The sequence below is a fragment of the Pteropus vampyrus genome, unplaced genomic scaffold (genome assembly GCF_000151845.1).
Source record: "Pteropus vampyrus isolate Shadow unplaced genomic scaffold, Pvam_2.0 Scaffold59, whole genome shotgun sequence".
NCBI lineage: Eukaryota > Metazoa > Chordata > Mammalia > Chiroptera > Pteropodidae > Pteropus > Pteropus vampyrus.
Window position 1 is genome coordinate 3,707,878 of NW_011888840.1, and position 21,365 is coordinate 3,729,242.

Genomic DNA, 21,365 nt, shown 5'->3' on the forward strand with positions numbered 1-21,365 from the left:
ACTGGTTTTCTTATTCCAGGAATTGATTAAGCAAGTAAAAACCATCAATTCCTGGAATAAGAAAACCAGTGAGACCTGAACATGTATTTACATATACATACTGACATGTATTTACATATACTGACATGTATTTACATATACATACACACATACTATACATATATATACACACACACATATACACACATATACATATGTGTGTGTGTGTGTGTATATATATATGTAATCTATATATGTATTGATTCTCTTTAGTACATAGCTTCTAATGTAACCACTTGCCTGTTTCAAGCTACCAAATGGCAGAGTGTGGAGAAAGCATGTGGTTTTTATGGACTGAGCCTGGAATTGGCTCATATTTCATTGTCTTGAATTCAATCATGCGGTCAAACCTCACTGCAAGGAAGGTTGCAAAATTGTGGTCAAACTCTATTACCAGGTTGAAGAGGGAATGGATTTGGTAGACACTGAGCTGGGATCTGCCCCAAGTGTCCTTTCCTTAGCTTACCCTGAGGAATAGTCTAAGCAGTCCTGGGATGCTTACAGTTGCATTTATTGTAAGATATCATTGAGGATATCTTTCAGTATGGTTCTTAGTATCTCATATGTGGCAACCCATGCTGCCTTGGTTGTCATGGACAGCCTTATTTTTTCTGAGTTCCTGGTGTGCTTTTTTCTTTATGGAGAAAGAATTCTGTAACTTCTTTTGTCAAGATGCTCATAGTGAAATTTGTATGACAAATGCGATGATACTATGTAGAATCCTAAAGAATCCTAAAGCCTGCATGATTGTATTCTAATTTTCTCATGTAGTTGGTTTCTCCTTTAATCTGTTTTTTGATTCTGATTTTTATGAATTTATATTTTTCCATCTTATTGGATATGTTTGTCTTTATATTGTGTAAGCTGTCTCAACTTATTTGTTGTAACAAAGTGAGATTGTAAATAAACATTCTTTTACTAAAATGTAAATGTTCAAAAATCATCCTTTATTCAGTCATATTTTCTCTCTATTGGTGTACAATTTTAACACCACAGAAAGTCCCGGAAAATAACATAACAAGAACCCTTGTTCCACCATTCAGATTTTAACATCTATAACATTTTGCTCTATTTGGATTAGGTCTTGATTTTTAACATAAATTTTTAAAAATGGATAAAGCTAAAAGTCTTATTTGACCGCCCCAGACCCAACTGGATTATTTATTCTGCACTTAAGATCCGGTCAACCGATTGTCATTGGTGCCAATTCACTGCCAATAGGAATCCCCAATTTGGAGTGCAGTGAAGGAAACTTTATTAGTGCAAACAGCTCAGTTGTGATGCTGCATGTCTTCGAGACCAGCATAGCTGTGGAACAACTCAATAGCGTTAACAGCTCAATTATGAAACAGCGCGGCTGTGAGGTCGTCTCGGGGTAAGCCGTTCTGGGATAAGGCCGCTTTCCAATTAGATGGGCTCTTCTCTGCTCCACCTCCTCTGCTCTGGTGAGATGTCTTTGGTGTTTCATCTCCAGCCAGGGAAAGGCAGCCTTCAGTCTAAGATGGAAAGGGAAAGTGTGCTGTCTGAGCCAGAGGGGAGCTGACATATAGAGAGAAGTCCCTGTCCATGGTCCCTGAATGGCCTATATTCATGCAAGTGAGGACTCCAAATCCTCACGGTTTGATTGGTCCAAAAAGCACTGTTCTAATTGGTCTTAAAGGAGCCTCTCTGATTAGACAGTGAAATGCTAATGTGGATATAGCTGCACGGCTCTGGTTGGACAGGGAAAGTCTTAGTCCTATTGGCTGAAACACAGTTCCAGGAACTCCTTTATAAGGGCTGACTCAGATGGCAGGAATGCAATGCAGGCAGGCCATTCAGTGTAGGAGGCAGACAGCTTAGTGCAGGCTTCTCCCTGAAGCCTGGTTTGCGTGAGAGGCCCCATTTAGAAATGGCTGCTAGCCTCTGTTTTAAACAAATTTGAACTTAGCCATGAGGAGCTCTTGGTAGCTATCATCTTTCTCAAGGTTTTCAACCCTCTACACTATGCTCCAAAATGTACTAAATATTTGTCAATGATTTGAATTGACTTGAGTTGTGTTGTGGATTTTTGTCTGTAGTAGACTAACACCTCAAAAGAGAAATCAGCACCTTAGGCATTTTCTTTGTGCCGTTCCCTTTGTATATACCCTGTGTCTTTTTTACTGTGTCTTTTTTTAAGGATTACCATAGTAAGGCACTCAGTACCTGTTTGTTGAAAGAATGAACCTAATTAAAAGGACCAATAATTAAGAAACTACTGTGGTCAGATGTGAGATAAGGTGGTGGCAATGAAGAGGATAGAAATACTGTCGATAACAGTTCTCCAGGAAAGAAAGGAAGGGCAGGAAGGCAGATCCTGTTACCAATTAATAGTATACTGTGTGCTAGACCACACTGTGATATTCCTTCCCATTGTAAAGATGGTAAACCTTGGGTTCAGAGAGATTTAAGCAAGCTTCCCTGGTCACTCAGTAGTAAAGTAGCAGAGCCTGGATTCGCGCTATGTCTCTCTATGATTCTGTGCCAATACTTTTTTTTTTTTCCTGCTACCATTACAGCCTCCCATCCGCCTAAGCCTGTGTGAATTTTTTTCTCTTCTTTTTTAGTTGGAATCCCTGGATCGAATTTCAGGTGGTTTCTGAAATAAGCAAAGATGTGTTTTTGTAGGCATCTTTACATAAGTGGTCCAAAGCTTAAAGAGTTGTTGGTTAAAGATATAGATTAGGGAATGTTCAATATGAAAGTAATAACTGAATCTGTTACAGTAGATGAGTTATCAAAAGATAAAAATTTATAGGGAAATTCTCTTTTTACTGAAACAGAATGTGTAATCTCACCAAATATGTAAATCTGTTAGAACCCAGAGGAATGGTCAAGAATATATATTTTTTAGTTTTCAGAATTCAATATGCATATATGTCAGGTAAGTTAAAATTTACAGGTTTCCAAACTAATTTATTTTTTCAGGTTTTAGAAAAATACATCAGATGAGCAGTCTACTTTTCCTAACCTATTTATGTTTTAAGTTTTTAAGAACTGTGCTCTTCTTCAGTTCTTCAGAGAATCAAGGAATCTTTTGAAAGAGAATATTCTCCTTCCTTTAAAAAGTGGAAACAGTTACCTTCCCCATATATTGAGTGCATCTGTGTTTGGTGGCCCAGATGATGGCGCAGTGCTCTGGTATTCTCTCAAAGGATGTGGAGCGTTCATAATAGTGTGGCACTTGTGGGATATTGGATATGTTCATGTGGATGTTTACAGCAGTTTTATTTTGTTATGTGGTTATTCTGACTCATAATTTTGTTTCATTGTGTTTGAAAACTTAGGTAATAATTTCAAGATGCCAGGACGTTCCAGTTCAAATTCAGGTTCAACTGGTTTTATATCCTTCAGCAGTGTAGAATCTGCTCTTTCCTCCTTAAAAAACTTCCAATCCTGCATCAGCTCTGGAATGGACACAGCTTCCAGTGTTGCTTTGGATCTTGTGGAGACTCAGAGTAAGTAATAATTAAAACTCAGAGTAAGTAATTTTGTGTCTACTTTGAGGTAACCTGTGTGGGGGATTACTGTAGGGACACAAGATACTGCTCACCTTGTACGTATTTTTGAGATAGCCATTTAATCTCTCTGGGCATCTGTTTTCTCATCTTGTTCTACACAGCACATAGCAATGTACTGAAGATGAAATGAAATTGACTCATTCACGTGTATTCAAACAGTTATGTGCTACTAGAAACCCATACTAGAAATTTACAGGCTAAAACATGAGGATTCCTGACCTCAGGGAGCATACAATTGAAAGTATGTGGCATTTGTGAATTGTACAATATACATTTGATAAAGTTCTTTTCTAGTAGTTTAACTATATTTTGTTCATGCTTGATTACCTTATAGACAGACTAGGGTTATACTATGGGTACTGCCAAAGGAAAGCCTCTATAAAGAGAGACAAATTCAGGTTTGATGAAAATTTTTTGATCAGAACGTCTAGAAAGGTGCTATTTGCTTTCTTTGGATTAGAGTTTTTGTTTTGGTTTGTTTTGTTTTGGAGACAGGGGAGCAACGTGATCTTTTTGATATCATTGGTTTTCAGCAATGTGATCATGATGTACCTTGGTGTAATTTTATTCTGTCTGGTGTTCCTTGAGCTTTATAGATTTGTGGGCTTACAGTTTTGGTCAAATTTAGAAAATTTTCTGCTACTATTTCTTCAAATACTTTTTTTGTTTCTTCTTCCTACTTCTCCTTCTGGGACTCCAATTACATGTTTGTTAGACTCCTCGATTATGTCCCATAAGTCACTGAGGATCAGTTGATTTTTTTTCTTGCTTTTCTCCCTCTGGTTTCAGTTTGAGTAGTTTCTATAACTATGTCTTCAAGTTCATTAGACTTACCTTCTGCAGTTTCTAATATTAAGTCTATTCAGTGAATTTTAATGTCAGGTATTGGATTTTTCAGCTTTAGAAAGCATAAAAAGAACCTAAATGGGATCTTATTTCTATCTTCCATTTCTCTATTATGTTCATGTTTTCTTATATGTTCTTGAGTGTATAGAGTTACAATAGCCCTTTTAACGTCCTCATCTGCTAATTCTGTTATCTCTGTCGGTTCCTGCTTCTTAACATGGACACTGTGTATTATGTTATTAAGTATTTGGATTTTGCTGTCTTCCTTTAAAGAGTTTTGACATTTGCCTTGGCAAGCAGCTAAGTAATTTGTGGATTGGGTTGATCTTTTCCAGGCTTTTTGTTAAACTTTGTTACAGTGGGTCTAGTGTAGCTTTACTTTAGGGCTAATTTAACCTCGTTAGAAAGCTTGGCCCTTCCGGAGTCTCAGGTGATTGCCCCGCGGGTTCTGTGAGAGAGCTCTGCTCTGCTGGATTTGGAACCTTAATGTCTTCCAGTCCTGTGTGAATTCTGGAAATTGTTCACCTTGCAGCTCCCAGCAATGTTCTTCAACAGCAGGCCCAAGGGGATCCTTGAGCAGAGTCTGAGAGCGCTTTCTCTGTGTAGCTCCTTCCTAGTGCTCTGTCTTGCAAACCCCTGCTGCCTCAGCCTCCCCGAACTCCAGTCTGCCCCCTCAGTCCTCGAGACTTCTGTGCTCTGCTTCTTCCTCCTCCTGGGCGCAGGGAGGAGGGTGCTCACAGGACTTCTCTCACTTGTTTCCCTTCTCGCAGGTCTCGTAGTTCTGCTCTGCCTGTTCCGCTGTCTGAAAGCAGTTTTCATATATTTTATCCAGCCTTCTAGTCACTCATGGTAGGAGGGCCAGTCCCATACAGTTATTCATTCATGGCTGTCAGCAGAAGTGACTCATCATCTTTGGCGGGTGGCCTCTAAAGTTCTTAACCCAGCCCGGCCTGATTTGTAGTCTGCTTTTGGATATTTGGCTTTGGTGAGTAGCCCTGGATAAAATTCATAATAAAATCGTAAATCGTAAGAGACAAAAGAAGGAAGAGCTGGAACATAAACCTTCTGGAGGATCGCATCTCTTTATTTTCAGGATTTGTTTTGAAGACGTTTGATGTTTTTGCTATAAAGTTCCCTTTAAAAAAATAAGTATATTTTGGTACAAAATACAACATACCGTATATAATTTAAAAAGAAGTGTAAGCTTTCTCTTTGGAAAGGTTCTAAAGTAGAGGTCGGCAAAGTTTTTCTATAAGGGATCTTATAGCAGATATTTTCAGCTTTGTGGGCTACGTGTTCTCGATTGCAGATGCTCTGTTGCAACTCTTACAATTAATTATACAAAAAGTTTTGACTCTGTGGACGTCCCGTGAGGTTCTTGGGGACCACACCCTGGGAACCACTGGTTATGAAAATGAATTGGAGTGCTCGTGAACAGGAGGCAGATGACTTGAGAAATTCCCTACAGAGAGAATGCTTCTAATGACCCCCACTGGAGTCATTCAGCAGCAGTAAGGAGAGCAGTTTGAACGTGAAACCAGACTGAGGTGTTGTCTAAGAACCCATGCAGAAAAACACCTGGTATTTAAGGAAATATGAAGGTAACTCAGCCTGTTAATAATAGATGAAAGACTTGTAGGAGACAGAGCCAATATCTTTCAATTGCAAGGACTTAGAATCAACCTGACATGGGCTCCAGCCCCAGTTCTATCCTTAGGTAACTTCTCTGAACTTCTAATTCCTTACCTGTGAAATAGGGGTAAAAATGCCCACTTCATAAGGTCATTGGGATTAAATAAGATCATATATGCAGACTGCTCTTAGCATAGTGTTCATTTAATAGCTATCATAAATGATAGCCCAGCAATTAGTAAATTTAAGGGGCAGAGCTTAGTGGAAGGGCCTGCGATGTGAAGAGGGGATCAAAGACAGATGAGTTTGGAAGTCTGTTTAAATCTTTAGGTTTGAGATGAGCTAAGTCACTAATTCATCAAACATGTTACCAAAACTACAAAGATTAATAAAGGTTTTTTCAAGTTGTTTACAGTCTACCTGGGAAGTAAGACATATACATGTTATTCTATCATTAAGCGAACACTGAGGCCTAAAAGGTGCCTGGGAGTTAGGTCTTTATTATTGGAGGGTTTAAAGTAGAGGAGGAACATGGTAAGATGCACATTTAGAAAGATAACTCTCATGGCAATCCTGAAGATGCTGTGGAGGGCGGAGATACCTCAAGTGGACAATGAGATTATTTCAGTAGCTCAGGTGAAAAGGAAAATAAATTCAACTAAGACAGTATATTATAGTTGGTTTGTATGCTTTGTATCTTACACCCACATTGTCATATAGGCAGGGTAGTGTAATGTAGGGGAGCAGGGCTTTGCATACTCAGTGCCTAGGTTCTTATCCCAGCTCCATCACTATTTTTCTGTAACCTCTGTCTTAGAGTTCTCATTTGTGAAAGACATTATTGTGGGGATTAAATGAGACGATACTTATAAATTACACAGCAGTATACTTGACACTTAATAAGTACTTCATAAGAGCTTAGAAAATGTTAGCTATTATTGTTGTCATTTGATTTGCATTTGAGTTGACTATTGGACGGCAGTGAACATATTGGGAGAAATTAAAGTGCAGAAGAACATGAGGGGAAGTTCATGAATTATCTTCAAAACAGAAATAGTCCCTTTTCCTCTTAGCATTGTAAGGTTAGAGGCACTTTTTTGTAGGCCTTTTGGGCTGCCAAACTTTATCATTAAGTAGAAGGAATGAGCTTTGTCAAAATAATTGGTCGTGATCGCTCAGGTGATCACTCAGCTTTTCTCACTTCGCACTGCAGTTCTCTTGTCACTATATTATTAAATTATTGGTAAAGAGGATTCTTGCTCTCAAGAACTTGAGGGGTGGCGATGTATTCTGTTCTGTTTCCCGTTGGTTGCATGTTCCTGTACCGGGTGATTGTTCCTATACTCAGCTTCCTAGTGCTGAAATGAGCACGTTTACCCGTGTTTTGTTACTGGTGTGTGATGTCTGGGCAGTTAGACTCCACTGCCACCATGTCTCGTAGATTTTCTTTAAATTTGTTGATATTCTAGTAGTAGCTTCTTTATTTGACCTGATCGGGAAGTGAAATTTGTTACATCAGGAGACTTTAGATAATTGAAACTTATTTTTCAGACTTTAAACTTTATTACGTACTTTTCTGTTTTCTTAAATAGAATGTATTGATCTAATTTACTAAAATTGTTGTTATTAACGTCATCCTTAGCAAATGAATTTTTGTTAGCCCTTTAAGTTTAGTTAAATGAAATCGAGGAATGGCCCTTCCCTAAAATGTTACCGTACCTCAGAGCTGTGTCCTTCCTCTTTGCGTCTCTGCCAGGGTGCGTCGGTCTTTGGAGTTCAGAGCTTCACTTAGTGCTCAGCAATGTATATGCAAGAGGATTGAAAGTTTTTATCTGGTTCCTGCTAAATATCTGTGAGCAACATTTGGAAGAAAAAGATACATTTTAAATAGCTCAAGAGTCCAGTAGACAAGAAAACCTTGTTGGAGGCTTCTTGATTTTTCTCTGTATGTTGCTTTTCTTTCTATGACATGGTGGAGCCACAGGGCAGAAAGACTTTAGTTATCATGGTCAGGCAGGTCATTGGGTGTTTGCTGAACCGTGCGCAAGGTATGGCGATGATGGTGATGGTCGTAATGATAAAGATAACCGTAGCTGACTTTGTTACACATTCCCGTGTGTGTGGGCGCTGTGCCTCTTTATGCGTGAGATCTCATTCGGTCCTAACAGTGGTCCTGTGAACAGGGGCTGTTACTCCGCCGTCTACGTGAGCAAACCAAGGCCTAGAGGAGTTAACGCTCCTGGGGTCACAGAGTCAGTAAGCGCAGCAGGTGAGATCTGAGCACACGTGGTCTTACGCCATAGGTTCTGCCCATCACTCTTACACTTTATTGAAAATTGATTGTGTCCATCTAATGGCATTCGCAGCAGTCAGGTAATATGGAAATAATATTTAGCAATATTTAGCCCAGAACATTTTATTTTGTTGAGGGTAACAGTATCTGACTTTTCTCCTCCCTTCCCCTCCCCTCTCCTTTCCTTTGCTCACTAACAAAATAAGGTTGCATTGTCTTTTTTGAAACGTTAGCTTTTGTTTCTTTTGCTAGTGAAGTTGGACAACTTCCCTTGGACGGTCTCGCACTCTGCAGGCAGAGATTGCCCTCCCTTGGGTTCAGCCTCTTCTGTTTGTAAAGGCAGAGATGAATCTGGTCATGGAGGGAAGAAGTTAGGACCTTTGGGAGCCATCATACCGCCCCTGGTCTGTCTGCCTCCAGACTTGTAATGGTAGGAAAAAAATAATTCCTTTTTGGTTAAGTGATGGCTGTCAGGTTTTTCTCTTTCGTGCAGCCAGTTGCAGTCCTGACTGACAGAAGTGATGTAGTGAATTGATTGAATGGTAGTCTGTTCTTTCTTGTAGCCAGAATTTGTATTCTAGCTAAGAATCATCACTTTTTAAACCTGATTTCTTTTTTTTCTCACCTACTCTCCACCGAAGCAAGAAACGGTTTTCACTTTATGACAGTTACTTCAGAGTTAATGATGAATAAGGAACTGCCATCAGAGTTAAAAATTACACGGCCATGGACATTTCTGGTCCTCATGAAGAACTAAACTTTCAAAATTTGCAATTGTTAAGCATTTCATTGAGCGAATAGTTAGTTCTGAGTCTGGGCGCTTGGGGGTAATATTCTAGGTTTACTCCTGATATAAGACATTCTAAAAATTTAATAGCTAGGGACAAAAATAAAAAGAAAATTATAATCACCCATATTACCCTATCACCTGTCACCTTATTTTATGAAAAAGAAGTAATCATTTTACTTAACTCCCTTATGTTAAAAATGATAAAATCGTTTTGAAAATTACTTAAAGATTTGATAAGCCAGCTTGACATACTTAAGACTTATCTTCTTACGAAGATCCACATTCTGGATTTTCATTATGTTGCAGTATATTTCTCCATCTAGGCCAGGGATCCCCAATCCCCAGTCCGCAGACCACTACCAGTCCGCTACCTGTTAGGAACCGGGCCACACAGCAGGTGAGTGGCAGGCCAGTGACAGAAGCTTCAGCTGTATTTGCAGCTGCTCCTCAGCACCAGCATCACCACCTCAGCTCCACCTTAGATCAGGCATCAGATTCTCATAGGAGCATCGGTCCCTGGTGCCAGAATGTTGAGACTGTTGACCCAGAGAACAGTTTCTTGTAGTTAGAGCTCTGCTTAATTGGGAAGCTATCTTTTGGTCCTTGCTCCTGTTCTTTATTCCATAACTATGTTATTGAATAGAAGCACTAATTAGAAGTAGGTGACTGTGGTGGAGGTGGTGGTGATGGTGGTCACAAAGACAATAAAAATAACAATAACCATAAGGAACCAGTGTTTGTATTTCTTATATAGCTTTTATAGCTGGAGTCAATCATAAAAACAAAGCATTATTGTAACTTAAATAAATGAAGACAATTCAAAACATATACTTAATTATGGTACCTGTAGTGCTTAATGTATAAAAGCATTGCCTACAGTATATCAAAAATATAGCCCTATAGAAAAATTCAATAATTTTACTGATACCATATTTCCCCGGGTATCAGAAAATACTCCACCTTCTCCTCTAGTGCTCATACTTCTGACACTTGAGACCAAGTTCTCCTCTGAGACCTAAAGAGAAAAAAAAAAATTTCACAAGCCTTCATCAGACCTGCTTTTCTCTTGATTACTTTATAACATAGCGGCACAGAGCAGATGTGTACAGGGGACTTTTTCCGTGGTGTCTATTATCATTAGGGTAGATGACTCTTAATTTAAAAACCACCAGTATTTTACCTCCTTGGTTTTTCATGTGTTTTCAGGGAAACTCCCCTCACTCTTAAGATACAGTGACATGTCATTCCTGATATTCTGACACCAGTTAAAGTTGCTTCTTTGTTTCAGAAGGCTTTTTGCATTTATCATGTTTTGGTTTTGTTAATGTGTCTGGTCTTCCCTTTGGACTGGTTTGTTCAGGGCAAAGACGTCAGGGTGCTCATCTGATATTTCAGAGACTGGAACTTATTTGATGCTCGTGAGGTGTTGAATGTATACAAATGTGTCAATAAGTGGCTTTTAAGACTGTTCTTTAAATATAGACATTTGGATCCATAATGTAGGAAAATAAATTGCTTTCCAAAATTAGAAATTTAGCACTTTTGTTGATTATGAGCCTAATTTTTTAAGAACTTCCACTTCATTTTTAAGGACTGATTAATCCAGTGGTTATCAAATTCGAGGGTGCATCTTGTTAAAACCCAGATCGCTTGCCCCACCACTAGAATTTCAGTAGGTCTGGGATGACCCCAAGAATTTTCACATCTAACAGGTTCCCAGGTGTTGCTGCTGCTGGTCCAGGGACCACAGTTTGAGAACCCTGGTCTCATCTTTATTTCATACGCCACTAGGTGGCACTAGAACACTTCCTATGCAGCAGCTATCAGCTTGTTGACCAGTTTGTTGACAGCAGGGTTTAGGATTGTGTAAAATCACTAAACTATTGGAATTTAGTAGCTTGGGACCTGAATTATTCCATATAGCCTAAAAAAATGTGTTGACAATATCAGACCATAGAAACTATAGCACTATTTTATGATGAACTCTTTGAAGAATGAAGAGTAAATCATATCAGCTGCTTTATTTTCAATTATCCAGGTTCCACATCTATCCGATGATAAAAGTCTTGTTACAAAATAGAAATATACATCTCATATGTATTATTTATTATTCTAAGTTAACAGGTCTTGATTTTGTTGTCGATTACATTTAAAAACCACTTTGAAAAGATTTACACCTACTCTTCACACAAGTATCACATCATTTTGTTCTACCTCTGGGCCAGTTGTGTTGGGGACAGTTTTGGGATGAGCTTTCCTTTCCTATTGGCTTCTTTAGCCAGAAGTTGAGTAGTTTCCTTTTTTAAGAGCTCTGGAGGGGAAAGTTTTGGCTGCCGTTTGCCTCACCTCACCTCATGTTTACGTGCAGTCTCACCCCATAAATTTCCAACCATCCCAACACCTCCGGGTTGTCTATCTTCCATTGACGGTACCAACCTGCAAGTCGGCATGATTCTCCACATGGTGGAGCGTGTGCAGATAATTGCTTGCTGTGCTCTTTCCTGTTAGCTAAGCTCTTTCAATCACACCAGGATGCCACTTTTTGAAATAATGACTGAGTCATATTTTAGGTTTTAAAATAGAATCTGAATACCACCTGGATTTTTCTAGACTCTTGAGAATAATCTTTGCCTTGATTCTACTTTTTTAATCTTTGGAGCAGAGGCATGGGTTAGGTTTCAGTGACCTAACAGAGCATGAAAATGACTACTACAGAAAAAACTGAATTGGAGTCACTCCATCAGTTTTTAAAATTAGACAAGCACTTTATTATGTATCTTTGATCATAAGACTAGATTAATGCTAAGCTAGGATGTCAACTCATGACAGATGTCGAACAGCCTTTAGGATCATTTTTGAAACATCGAGTTCCTTTTTAAAGACATAAAGTTTTATCTTGTGATAAGCAGAAGGGAGCTTTTATTAGCTTTGTGATTAACAGTTGAAACCAATTGGATTATTCTATAGAGATTATTTATTATCTAGACTTATTTCTCTCTCTTCCGTACTTTACAACTGAAATTATATATTTGTATTCTATATAAATGTGAAGCATTATTTATATATAACAGCACTGTCCAATAAAAATATGGTGTGAGCCACATGTGTAATTTAAAAATTTCTACTATCCTCATTACAAAGTTAAGAAGACAGAGGCATAATTAATTTTAGTAAAGTTTTATCTAATCCAGTATAGCTAAAATATTTTTCAACATGTAGTCAATATAAAAATTATTAATGAGCTATTTTTACTTTCTAAGTTCAGAATCTTACAGGGCATCTCAGTGTGGACCGGCCACATTCATACGCTTAAGCGCCACATATGGCAAATGGCTACTGTACTAGGACAGCAGCAAGTACAGAAGGCATTTCACTTTTCAGTGACTGTCAGAGGAGGGCAAGAAATTGCAAGATAGTTTTGCAGCTTTTTAGTGGTTTTGGTGAATATTCAAATTGAACCAGCTGGTAAAACAAGATAATACTGATTTTTTTTTTTTGTTTTTTGTTTTTGGACTTGTCACCCCTCTGCCACTGGTATGATCGATATTCTAGGTTTTCCCCAAAATTGTTTAACCAGCTTTAATTTACTTATTTCTGGGATCTTAATAATATTTGCTTCTGTTTGAAATGTCATATGCTCATTTGAAAGTACCTACATTGCTTTCATGTTTTGTAGTTGATGTGGTAAATTAGTTTCTCATGGTATTATTGGGCAAGACAGAGAGGTTAAGCCTCTTCAACAGCCAGAATATACTCTAGCTGCTGTAAACAATTAGGCCTGTCAGCAATTGACCTTGGAAATGTTCTAATTTGCTTGTCCCTGGACGCTGCTTCAGGCACTGGTTTTCTCTTTGTGGGTGGGAGTTACGAACCCAATTTGGAGAAGCACTGGAGGCACTTGGGGCAAGCTCCAAACAGATGTGCTTCTTGCTTCATTTTTGCATGTGACCAAGTTGCAAGAGGCATTTTCCTTGCATGAATTTCTTTGAATGCCTTGTAGAATCGGACACTTAAACGCCTAGACTAAAGTTGAGAGGCAGCTTCATTTACTATTGGATCTACCCTTTCCTTTCATTCTGGCACCATCTGCCATAATGATGGTCAATTAAAAATGATTTCATCACTGTTTTCTTAAATTTACCGGAAGAGGACATAGAAGGCATCTTTTACCAACCTCTTTGGTTTTATATTTACTGTTATGGTGTCAGATCCAGAAGAAGGTAGCTGAATAAGTGAAGAGAAAGAAATGTTAGTTGGAATATTTATACATAGTGAGAAGTAATAGGCAATACTCAGTAGATAGAGGAGAGCACGTGTTTGTAAAATTTAGTTACTGTCTCTAAACTGGTGGTGGCAGCAGTGGTGGCTTTTACTCCAAGACAAAGATTTAAATTTCTTTTTCTTTAGGGCAAGGTAATTTTCTCCCTTTACAATACTGAATCAAAACATTTGAGTTTTGTTCGTTTTCACTTTTGTTAGATAATTGTTAACACTTTATGTTGATGAATGTCCAATTACTTACCCATGCCCTTAAAAAGCTAATAATTTAGTTAGCAGATAAGACAAATACATGCAAATATCGGGGGAACTACATAGTCATAAATGATATGTTTCAAATGAGGATATTATGGCTCTATCTGTCCCATTCGTAACTTTTTACATTATGACCTAACAGTCTGATTTTATATCCAGTTGTTACATACCTTTTGTAGACTATGCTACTAGGCAACCTAACAATAGCAAATACACAGTGCTTTTTGTGTATGTACATGGCAAGTTATAAATTCCTTGTAAGCATTCATTCAATCCTTACAACACGCTGTAGAGTAGGTAGGTAACATAATTTACTTGCTCTTTTATATATGAGTAGACTGAGCCTTGAGGTTGACCGCGGACTGTGCACCGTATCCCTGAAGGCGTTATTCTATCACAAAGCTGCTTTTAGACCGGAAATGCACATTTTAATTATTTACTGCTTGTAGATTCTTAACACTTTGTCCTTGTAAGTATGCCTTTTTCCTTCTCAGTAAGCTCTGAGATTAGTCCTCTTATCTACTCAGTATTGACAACACCTGTGCTCATTGCTGAGCCCTGTCACCACTGTACCTGGACATGAGAGTTCCTCATTGAAACAATTTGGAGAGTCCACTCTATGCTAATTCTCATTATTGCCTTACAAGTTTCCTTTGCTGGACTTAAAAGGCTTTGGCTAGGGCTGTATTTATATCTTGATCACCATGAGTTGTTGCTACTGTATAGATTATTCTTGTTTGATCATGTCTCTGGACATGACCAAAGCATCTGGTATTTACGCTCTGAAAAACGGTAGCTATTAATTTTTATATCCATTTTAAACCGTTGAGCACCGTTTACAAGAATGTTCACAATGTCACCCAGCTACACCCCTCCTTATGCTGTGTATACTCCAGTCAGACACTTGGGTCTAGCGTGCTCTGTTGAGTCTCCTCGCCTTTGTTCACATGACTTCCTCTCCCGAGAATGCTGTCTCCCTGTTGACTGCTTGGAGGATGCCTATTCATCTTTCAAGGCTGAGAGTATCATCTTTTTTTCCTGCAGACATTCTTCTCCCACCCAGACCAAGCTGCTCTGTCTGGTGCCTCTGTTTTGGCTGTGCATTCATCCATCAAAACAATAGAGCACTTTTTTACATATAATTGTTTATAAGCCTTCATTCCCACCACCAGATACAAGTTTGAAAAGACCAGTTAATAATATCCTGTTTCCCAACCAAGTCCTGTCTCTGTTGCAACTACCCAACTCTGCCATAAACAATGTATAAACAGATGGGTCTGATTTGACCAGTGGTGGGCTGTGCTTTTCAGACTCCTGGTTTAGGTGAAGGTCATTCTATGATAGCTTCTTTTCAGATATATAAGGCTAAGAATGGGTTAAATTTTATAAAATCAAAATATAAAGTGATACCTGAAAAGGGATTATGGAGAAAATAGCATAAATATTCTTACAGATAACCTTTCTTTTTGTTTTTTGTTCATTAAACTACTGGTAGAAAATAATTTTTAATTTCACATGAAAGAGCATAATGCGAGCCTTGACAGCCTCTGCATCGTATACTGGTGATAAATCTTACTTGAAAGTGCTTCAGAGTCGGGCATGTTCATATTGAAGTCTATGTACTTAACTGTGTTTTTATTTCCTCCTTTCTTAAGCCCTTTGCATTTTCCGAAGTTAGTTCTACAAACATTTAGTACCTGTTATCTGACAAGCACTGTGCTAGAAATACAAAGATATGAAGATACCCCCAAGAAATTTATAATCTTGTTTCAGAGTTTTTTCTCTTAAAAGTCATATGAAAACGAAGTAGGCGTTTGACAAATGAGAGAGCTGAAGCTCAGAGGGGTTAAGTGATTTGCCTGAAGTCACAAAGTTCAGTTTGGATGGTACTTGAATCCCAGACAGCTTCTGCTATGCTAAGCGTGCACACACGTGCGCGCGCGCGCACACACACACACACACACACACACACACACACACACACACAGACCCAGTCTTACGTATATCATCATGTCTTCTGCCAGTCCTGATTGCTGTAGCTATTGAGTTTGGTGCACTGAGTAAAGAATCTCTCATTATCGGATTCAGTTTTGCTGTATTGAAATTTATTTCATCAATTGAGTGTTTGCCACTTTAAATTTACGTTGGTGAGGTTTACTTATGGTAACCCAGTTTACGCTTTACTCCCTTCACTTCCTCTGAATTCTATTCGTTCTTTTATTCTTTTGTTTGGTGCCTTTTAAGAAATAACAGCTTTCTGAGAAATAATTCATATACCATATAATTCAAGTATTTAAAGTACAATTTAGTGATTTTTAGTATATTCACAGGTATGTGCAACTACATTCAAACATTTTCATTACCTCAAAAAAAGGAATCTTGTACCTTTAGCTATCACCTTTCTATTTTTCCCTACTATTGTCAGCCTTAAAGAACCATTAATCTACTTTCTATATATGTAGATTTGCCTAACTGGACATTTAATGTACATGAAATCATATAATATATGATCTTTTGTGACTGGCTTCTGTCACTTAGCATAATGTTTCCAAAGTTCATCCACATAGCATGCGTCAGTGGTGCTTCATTCTCTATGGCTGACCGATATCTCACTGAATGGATCTACCACATTTTGCATATGCATTTGTCAGTTGATCGACATGGTATTATTATTATTAATCAGATATTATGAAATGCTGCTATGAACATTTATGTACAAATTGGTATCTCATTGTGGTTTCGATTTGCATTTCTCTGATTACTAATGATATGAAGCATCTTTTCTTGTACTTACTGGCTATTTGTGTATCTAGAAAAATATCTGTTCAGATCCTTTGCCCATTCTCAAATTGAGTTACTTCTGTTTACAGTTTTGAGTTGTAAGAGCTCTTTATATATTTTAGATAGAGGTCTGCCATCAAACGTATAGTTTGCAAATGCTTTTTCCTGTTCTTGCATATTATCTTTTTACTTTCTTGATAGTGTTCATCGAAACACAGAAATTTTTAATTTTGTTGAAGTCCAATTCTCTATTTTTTCTTTTGTTGCCGGTGCTTTTGGTATCATATCTAAGAATCTGTTGCCAAATCTAAGGTCATGAAACTTTATCCCTAGTTTTTTCTCTGAGTTTTATAGTTTTAGCTATTACACTTTGAGCTAATTTTTGTATATGTTTGAGTTAGGGGTCAAATTTCATTCCTTCGCCTGTGGCTATCCAGTTGTCCCCGCACTATTCTTTCCCCACTGAATGGTCTGGGTACCTTGTTGAAAACCAGTTGACCATAGACACATGTTTACTTTTCGACTCTCCCTTCTATTCTGCTATGGAGTTCTGTAACTGTCCTTACGCCTGTACCGCACTGTCTCGCTGCTGCTGCTTTGTAGTTAAGTTTTGAAATCGGGACGTGTAGTCCTCCAACTTTGTTCTTCTTTTTCAAGATGATTTTGGATATTCAGGGCCCCTTGTGATGGTGTATGAATTTCAGCATCAGCATATCCATTTCTACAAAGAAACCTGCTGGGATTCTGATGCATGAATCTGTAGATCAATTTGGGGTGTGTTGCCATCTTAACAATATTAAGCCTTCTATTCCATGACCGTAGCATTTGTTTTACATTTGTTTAGATTTTTAAATACTTATTTCAACAATGTTTTCAGAGTATTAGTTTTATCCATTTTTGTTAATTTATTCCAAAACATTTTACTCTTTGTGATAGTATTATAAACGGAAGTTTCTTAATTTTATTTTCATATTATTCATTGCAAGTGTATAAAAAGACAGTTTTCTATTTTGGTCTGTTATCCTGCAACTTTCCTGAACTTGTTAAATAGTTCTAATATATATTATATATATATATATATTTTTTTTTTTTTGATGGATTCCTTCGGATTTTATATATATAAGATATATATATTATATATCTAATATATATATTTAAAACATTATATATATCTAATATATATTTATAATATATTATATATTATGTATTTATAATATATTACATATTATATACCTAATATATATTATTAATATATGTATTAGATATATATATATTCTTTGGTGGATTCCTTCGGATTTTCTGTATAGAAAATTACGTCATCTACGAATATAGTTTTATTTTTTCCTTTCCAATCTGGTTGCTTTTTATTTATTTTTCTTACCTAATTGCCCTGTCTAGAACCTGGAGTACAGTGTTGAATGGAAGTGGTGAGAACTGACGTTCTCATCTTGTGGCTGATCTTGGGCACGAGCATCCAGTCTTTCATCGCTGAGTACCGTACAACGCTCATGGAGAACTCTCCTCCCCCTGCACTGCCCTGCCCTCTGTTGAGAAAGCTTAATATTCGGCTCACTGTGAGAAGAAATGCTTAAAGCAGTTTCGTTCATTATCACAGAGTGTGTATTAAAAGATAAATTTTGAGCTGAAAGGCAGTAAATTGGCACAGCACATAAATAGTTAAGTGTAATAAAGATTTAAAAGTGTGTGATAGAAACTTATGTTCAGGAAGCAGTGGGGGTTAGTAGGCAGTTCTAGCTAAGGACCTTTAGGAGAAACTCCATACAGCTGCTGACAAAAAGATGAGGGGGTGTCCCACCTAGAGTGGGAGAGGGTATTTCTGAGGGAAGCGAAGGTGAGAAGAGGTGTGAAGAGCTTGATGTCAAGTTCTGTGAAGGGTCTAAGGTTTTACCCTACTTGGAAGCTAACACGTTAGCCTTCAGTCTCATGGATGCTGACAGAAGACGGGAGACTCCTGGATCAGAGACAAAGACCTTCATTACTTGTTGCACATTAAGCAGAGTGAGATAATTTTCCCGTATGTTTGCCTTGTCCACTCCTATCACAGATCCTTAACAGGGGTGATGTGGAAGGGTCTAGAGTGATACTTCAGTCGGTTTGTGTCACGGTGTAGGAAGCTTGAGCTTAGGGAACCTAGATTTCCATAATGGACAGTAAACCTGCCTGACTATTGCCCTGGAGGAAGACATTATCCTTATTTATACTGCCTTCTGCTTTGGAGGGAGACAGGATCTGTTTCCCAAAGCTTTGTTCATTATACAAACATCCTCAAAAAGATAGTCTGAAACAAAAGGGCCCTGAATGCCTCTGCTTACAAAATGTGCAGGGATGTGTGAGACCCATTAAGAATTGTTTCCCAACACCTGGCAGATCAGGGAACAGCAAGTGCTTCAGATTGAACATTAACTTCAGTTTGGGCCTTTCTGAGATTTTGACCACAAAGCTTCAGCACTTACTGCATCAAGGAGTTGTAGTTAGTACATCTTTTAAACTAGGGAGGTCTTGGTTGCTGCTGGCTTGCTTTCTTCTTTCCCTTTTGCCAAATAGGGCAGCACAGTGCTTTGGTTGGCGAGGAAGAATGACTTTGGACTTGAAGAAGCAGTTCTGGAATCAAGTAACCTGGGTTCAGAGTCAGCTCTGCCAGTTAACAGAATAGTAACTCTAAGTAAGTTTTGCTTTCTTCATCTGTAAAATGGGGATAGTATTGTAAAATAGCAACTAATACCTGATGAATATTCAACTGTGTGCCCACAAACAGCTCCTTTATTACTACTTTATTTAGGGTCGATACAAGTATTAAATGTGTGTAAAATGCTGCCCGCTGTGCTTGGCACATACATTGGTCAGTTATTTTGTTTTTGTTAATAATTATATTTGGGTGCGTTGCAGGTGAGAGAGATGGATCTTGCGATTCTTGGCTCAGAATTAGTATTGTACAGAATTAATATTGTACAAATTCAATATTATATAGATAGATGTGAGTTAAAATGCAAGTTCTACTTTGTCCTAGCTGTGAGAGTTTGAACCAGTTAAGGTCACTTCTTTATGCTTCATTTTCCTTGCATGTAAAATGCGGACAGGATCTTTTTTGCATGGTTGTTCCTGGTCTGAAACAGTTTATATGCTTTGTGGTGCAGAGTTTACTTCTTGTTGGCTGGGTCAGACTATACGTATTTGCTTCGTTTATAAAAATTAGGGGGAAAGCAACCTAAAGTGTACACCTTACTGTTGGGATGGAGAATGGCACCTAGATGTGTGTTGAGTGGGGGTCAAGTGTGTTTGTGTGTGGCGGGGGGGGCGGGCAGAGATGGGCGCTATTATAATAGGAAAAAAATACATGGTAAGGTCTAAGAAGCAGAAATGTGCTCTACTTTCAGAAAAATTAGTATGAGATTTAATTTCAAGCAAAAAGGATCAGAGCTCCTGAGGGACAGACTAAAATAGACATTTAAACCAGTTAACAAAGAAAGATTATGTAATGTGTAACATAGAAGATGCAGTTTTTGTTAGTGCTCTCTATTCTCTGGAAAATGGAACCTTCCCGAGTTCTTAGGTAGTTTTGGAGTTTGTCACGTTTGAAGGAATTACCCTGTGTCTGCCTTATCTTTGTTCTCTCGGTATTAAGTTTATGAAGGCATTTAGATCTTGGCTGGAACTTGGTAATATTCAAATGGGCATTGTTGTTATCTGTAACTTGTTTTTAATTTTATAATTTCCAAAATGCACCATGCACCTGTGTTTAGGTTCTTAATAATTAGAAAGCAAAATACAAGAAGTAGTTTCTATAATGAACCCTACCAGAGTCATATATCAAATCCCTATAATACCCAGAAACCTTCTCTTAGACCCAGATGGATGTCAGAGATGACCTTGCAAGATCTAAGAGATGTTTCAAGTGCTCAACTGTGAAGGAGCTTTTTTCCTTTCCTCTTTTATTTGTTGGTTAACTGATTGTGTGTTCCAGTAATTTACCTTTCACTCTTGTGTTTAACAAATATTTGCATCTTCACTCCACTGGTACCATTTTTGTTTCTTATCCTTAACACTCTTCGCCATATCACCAATGAGGGAACCTCTCAAAATATAAGCAAGATTTTTCACATAATCCGCCCCTCACATTTTAATGTATTTATAGCACAAGCAGAGCAAATGACTGCCTTGTGAATGGGGATTTTAAAATACTTTTGTTCTCTGTTTATTTAATGGTTTTGGTTGATCGCAGTTGAGTGCCATGGGAATAGATTTCTCAAAAGAACCTTGGAAACATATATGTTCCAAAATTTGGTTTTATTTGTTAGAGTTTAACAGTTGGCTGATTTAGCTCCTCTTTTTCATTAAGAACACATTTTAAATCTAGATCTGGAAAAGAAGTGAGGTTTAAAAATAGGACAGGTACTCATGCGTTTATTAGAGGTATTGCGTATTTATCATGTGCTGTAGTAACTACTCTCCAGTGATGGCCCCCAGCCAGGCCTCCCATCACTGTGCTTGCATTCTGTTCCTCACGTCAAGAAATGGAGCTTATTGGGGTAATTCGTTACCCCAGTATAGCAATAGTACCGATAGGTAGAATTGGTATCAAGAATTTGAACTCGTGTTGGCATATGTCCATATTGCTGTGAAATAAACTACCTTAAAACTTAATGTTTTAAAACCACAAACTTTTTTTTTTTTTTTTTTACTATCTCATGATTCAGTGCATTGACTGACCTAGGCTGGGAGGTTCTTTCACACCTTGTGATGTCAGTCGAGACGGCAGCCATTTGGGGGCTTCACTGGGTTGGAACTTGCAAGATGGCTCCCTTACATGGCTGGCAGTTGGTGCTGACTTTTGACTGGATGCTCAGCTGGAATCGTTGACCAGAGCCTTAGGATTCTCCTGCATGTGGTC

At 38.0% G+C, this 21,365-nt stretch overlaps 1 protein-coding gene across 4 annotated transcripts in view; it reads left to right on the forward strand.

Annotated features, from left to right (window-relative positions):
- Positions 1–21,365, forward strand: part of NSMCE2 (NSE2/MMS21 homolog, SMC5-SMC6 complex SUMO ligase) — a 221,722-nt gene that overhangs the window by 2,866 nt on the left and 197,491 nt on the right. For 3 of the 4 annotated variants that reach the window (XM_023530981.1, XM_011360812.2, XM_011360813.2), the window contains exon 2: positions 3,348–3,518. In XM_023530981.1, the coding sequence (XP_023386749.1) occupies positions 3,362–3,518 (157 nt within the window). In that variant the 5' untranslated portion in view covers positions 3,348–3,361. Of the gene's footprint in view, positions 1–3,347; positions 3,519–18,956; positions 19,140–21,365 lie in introns of those variants that run through there. The other variant, XM_023530982.1, reaches the window with a different exon arrangement.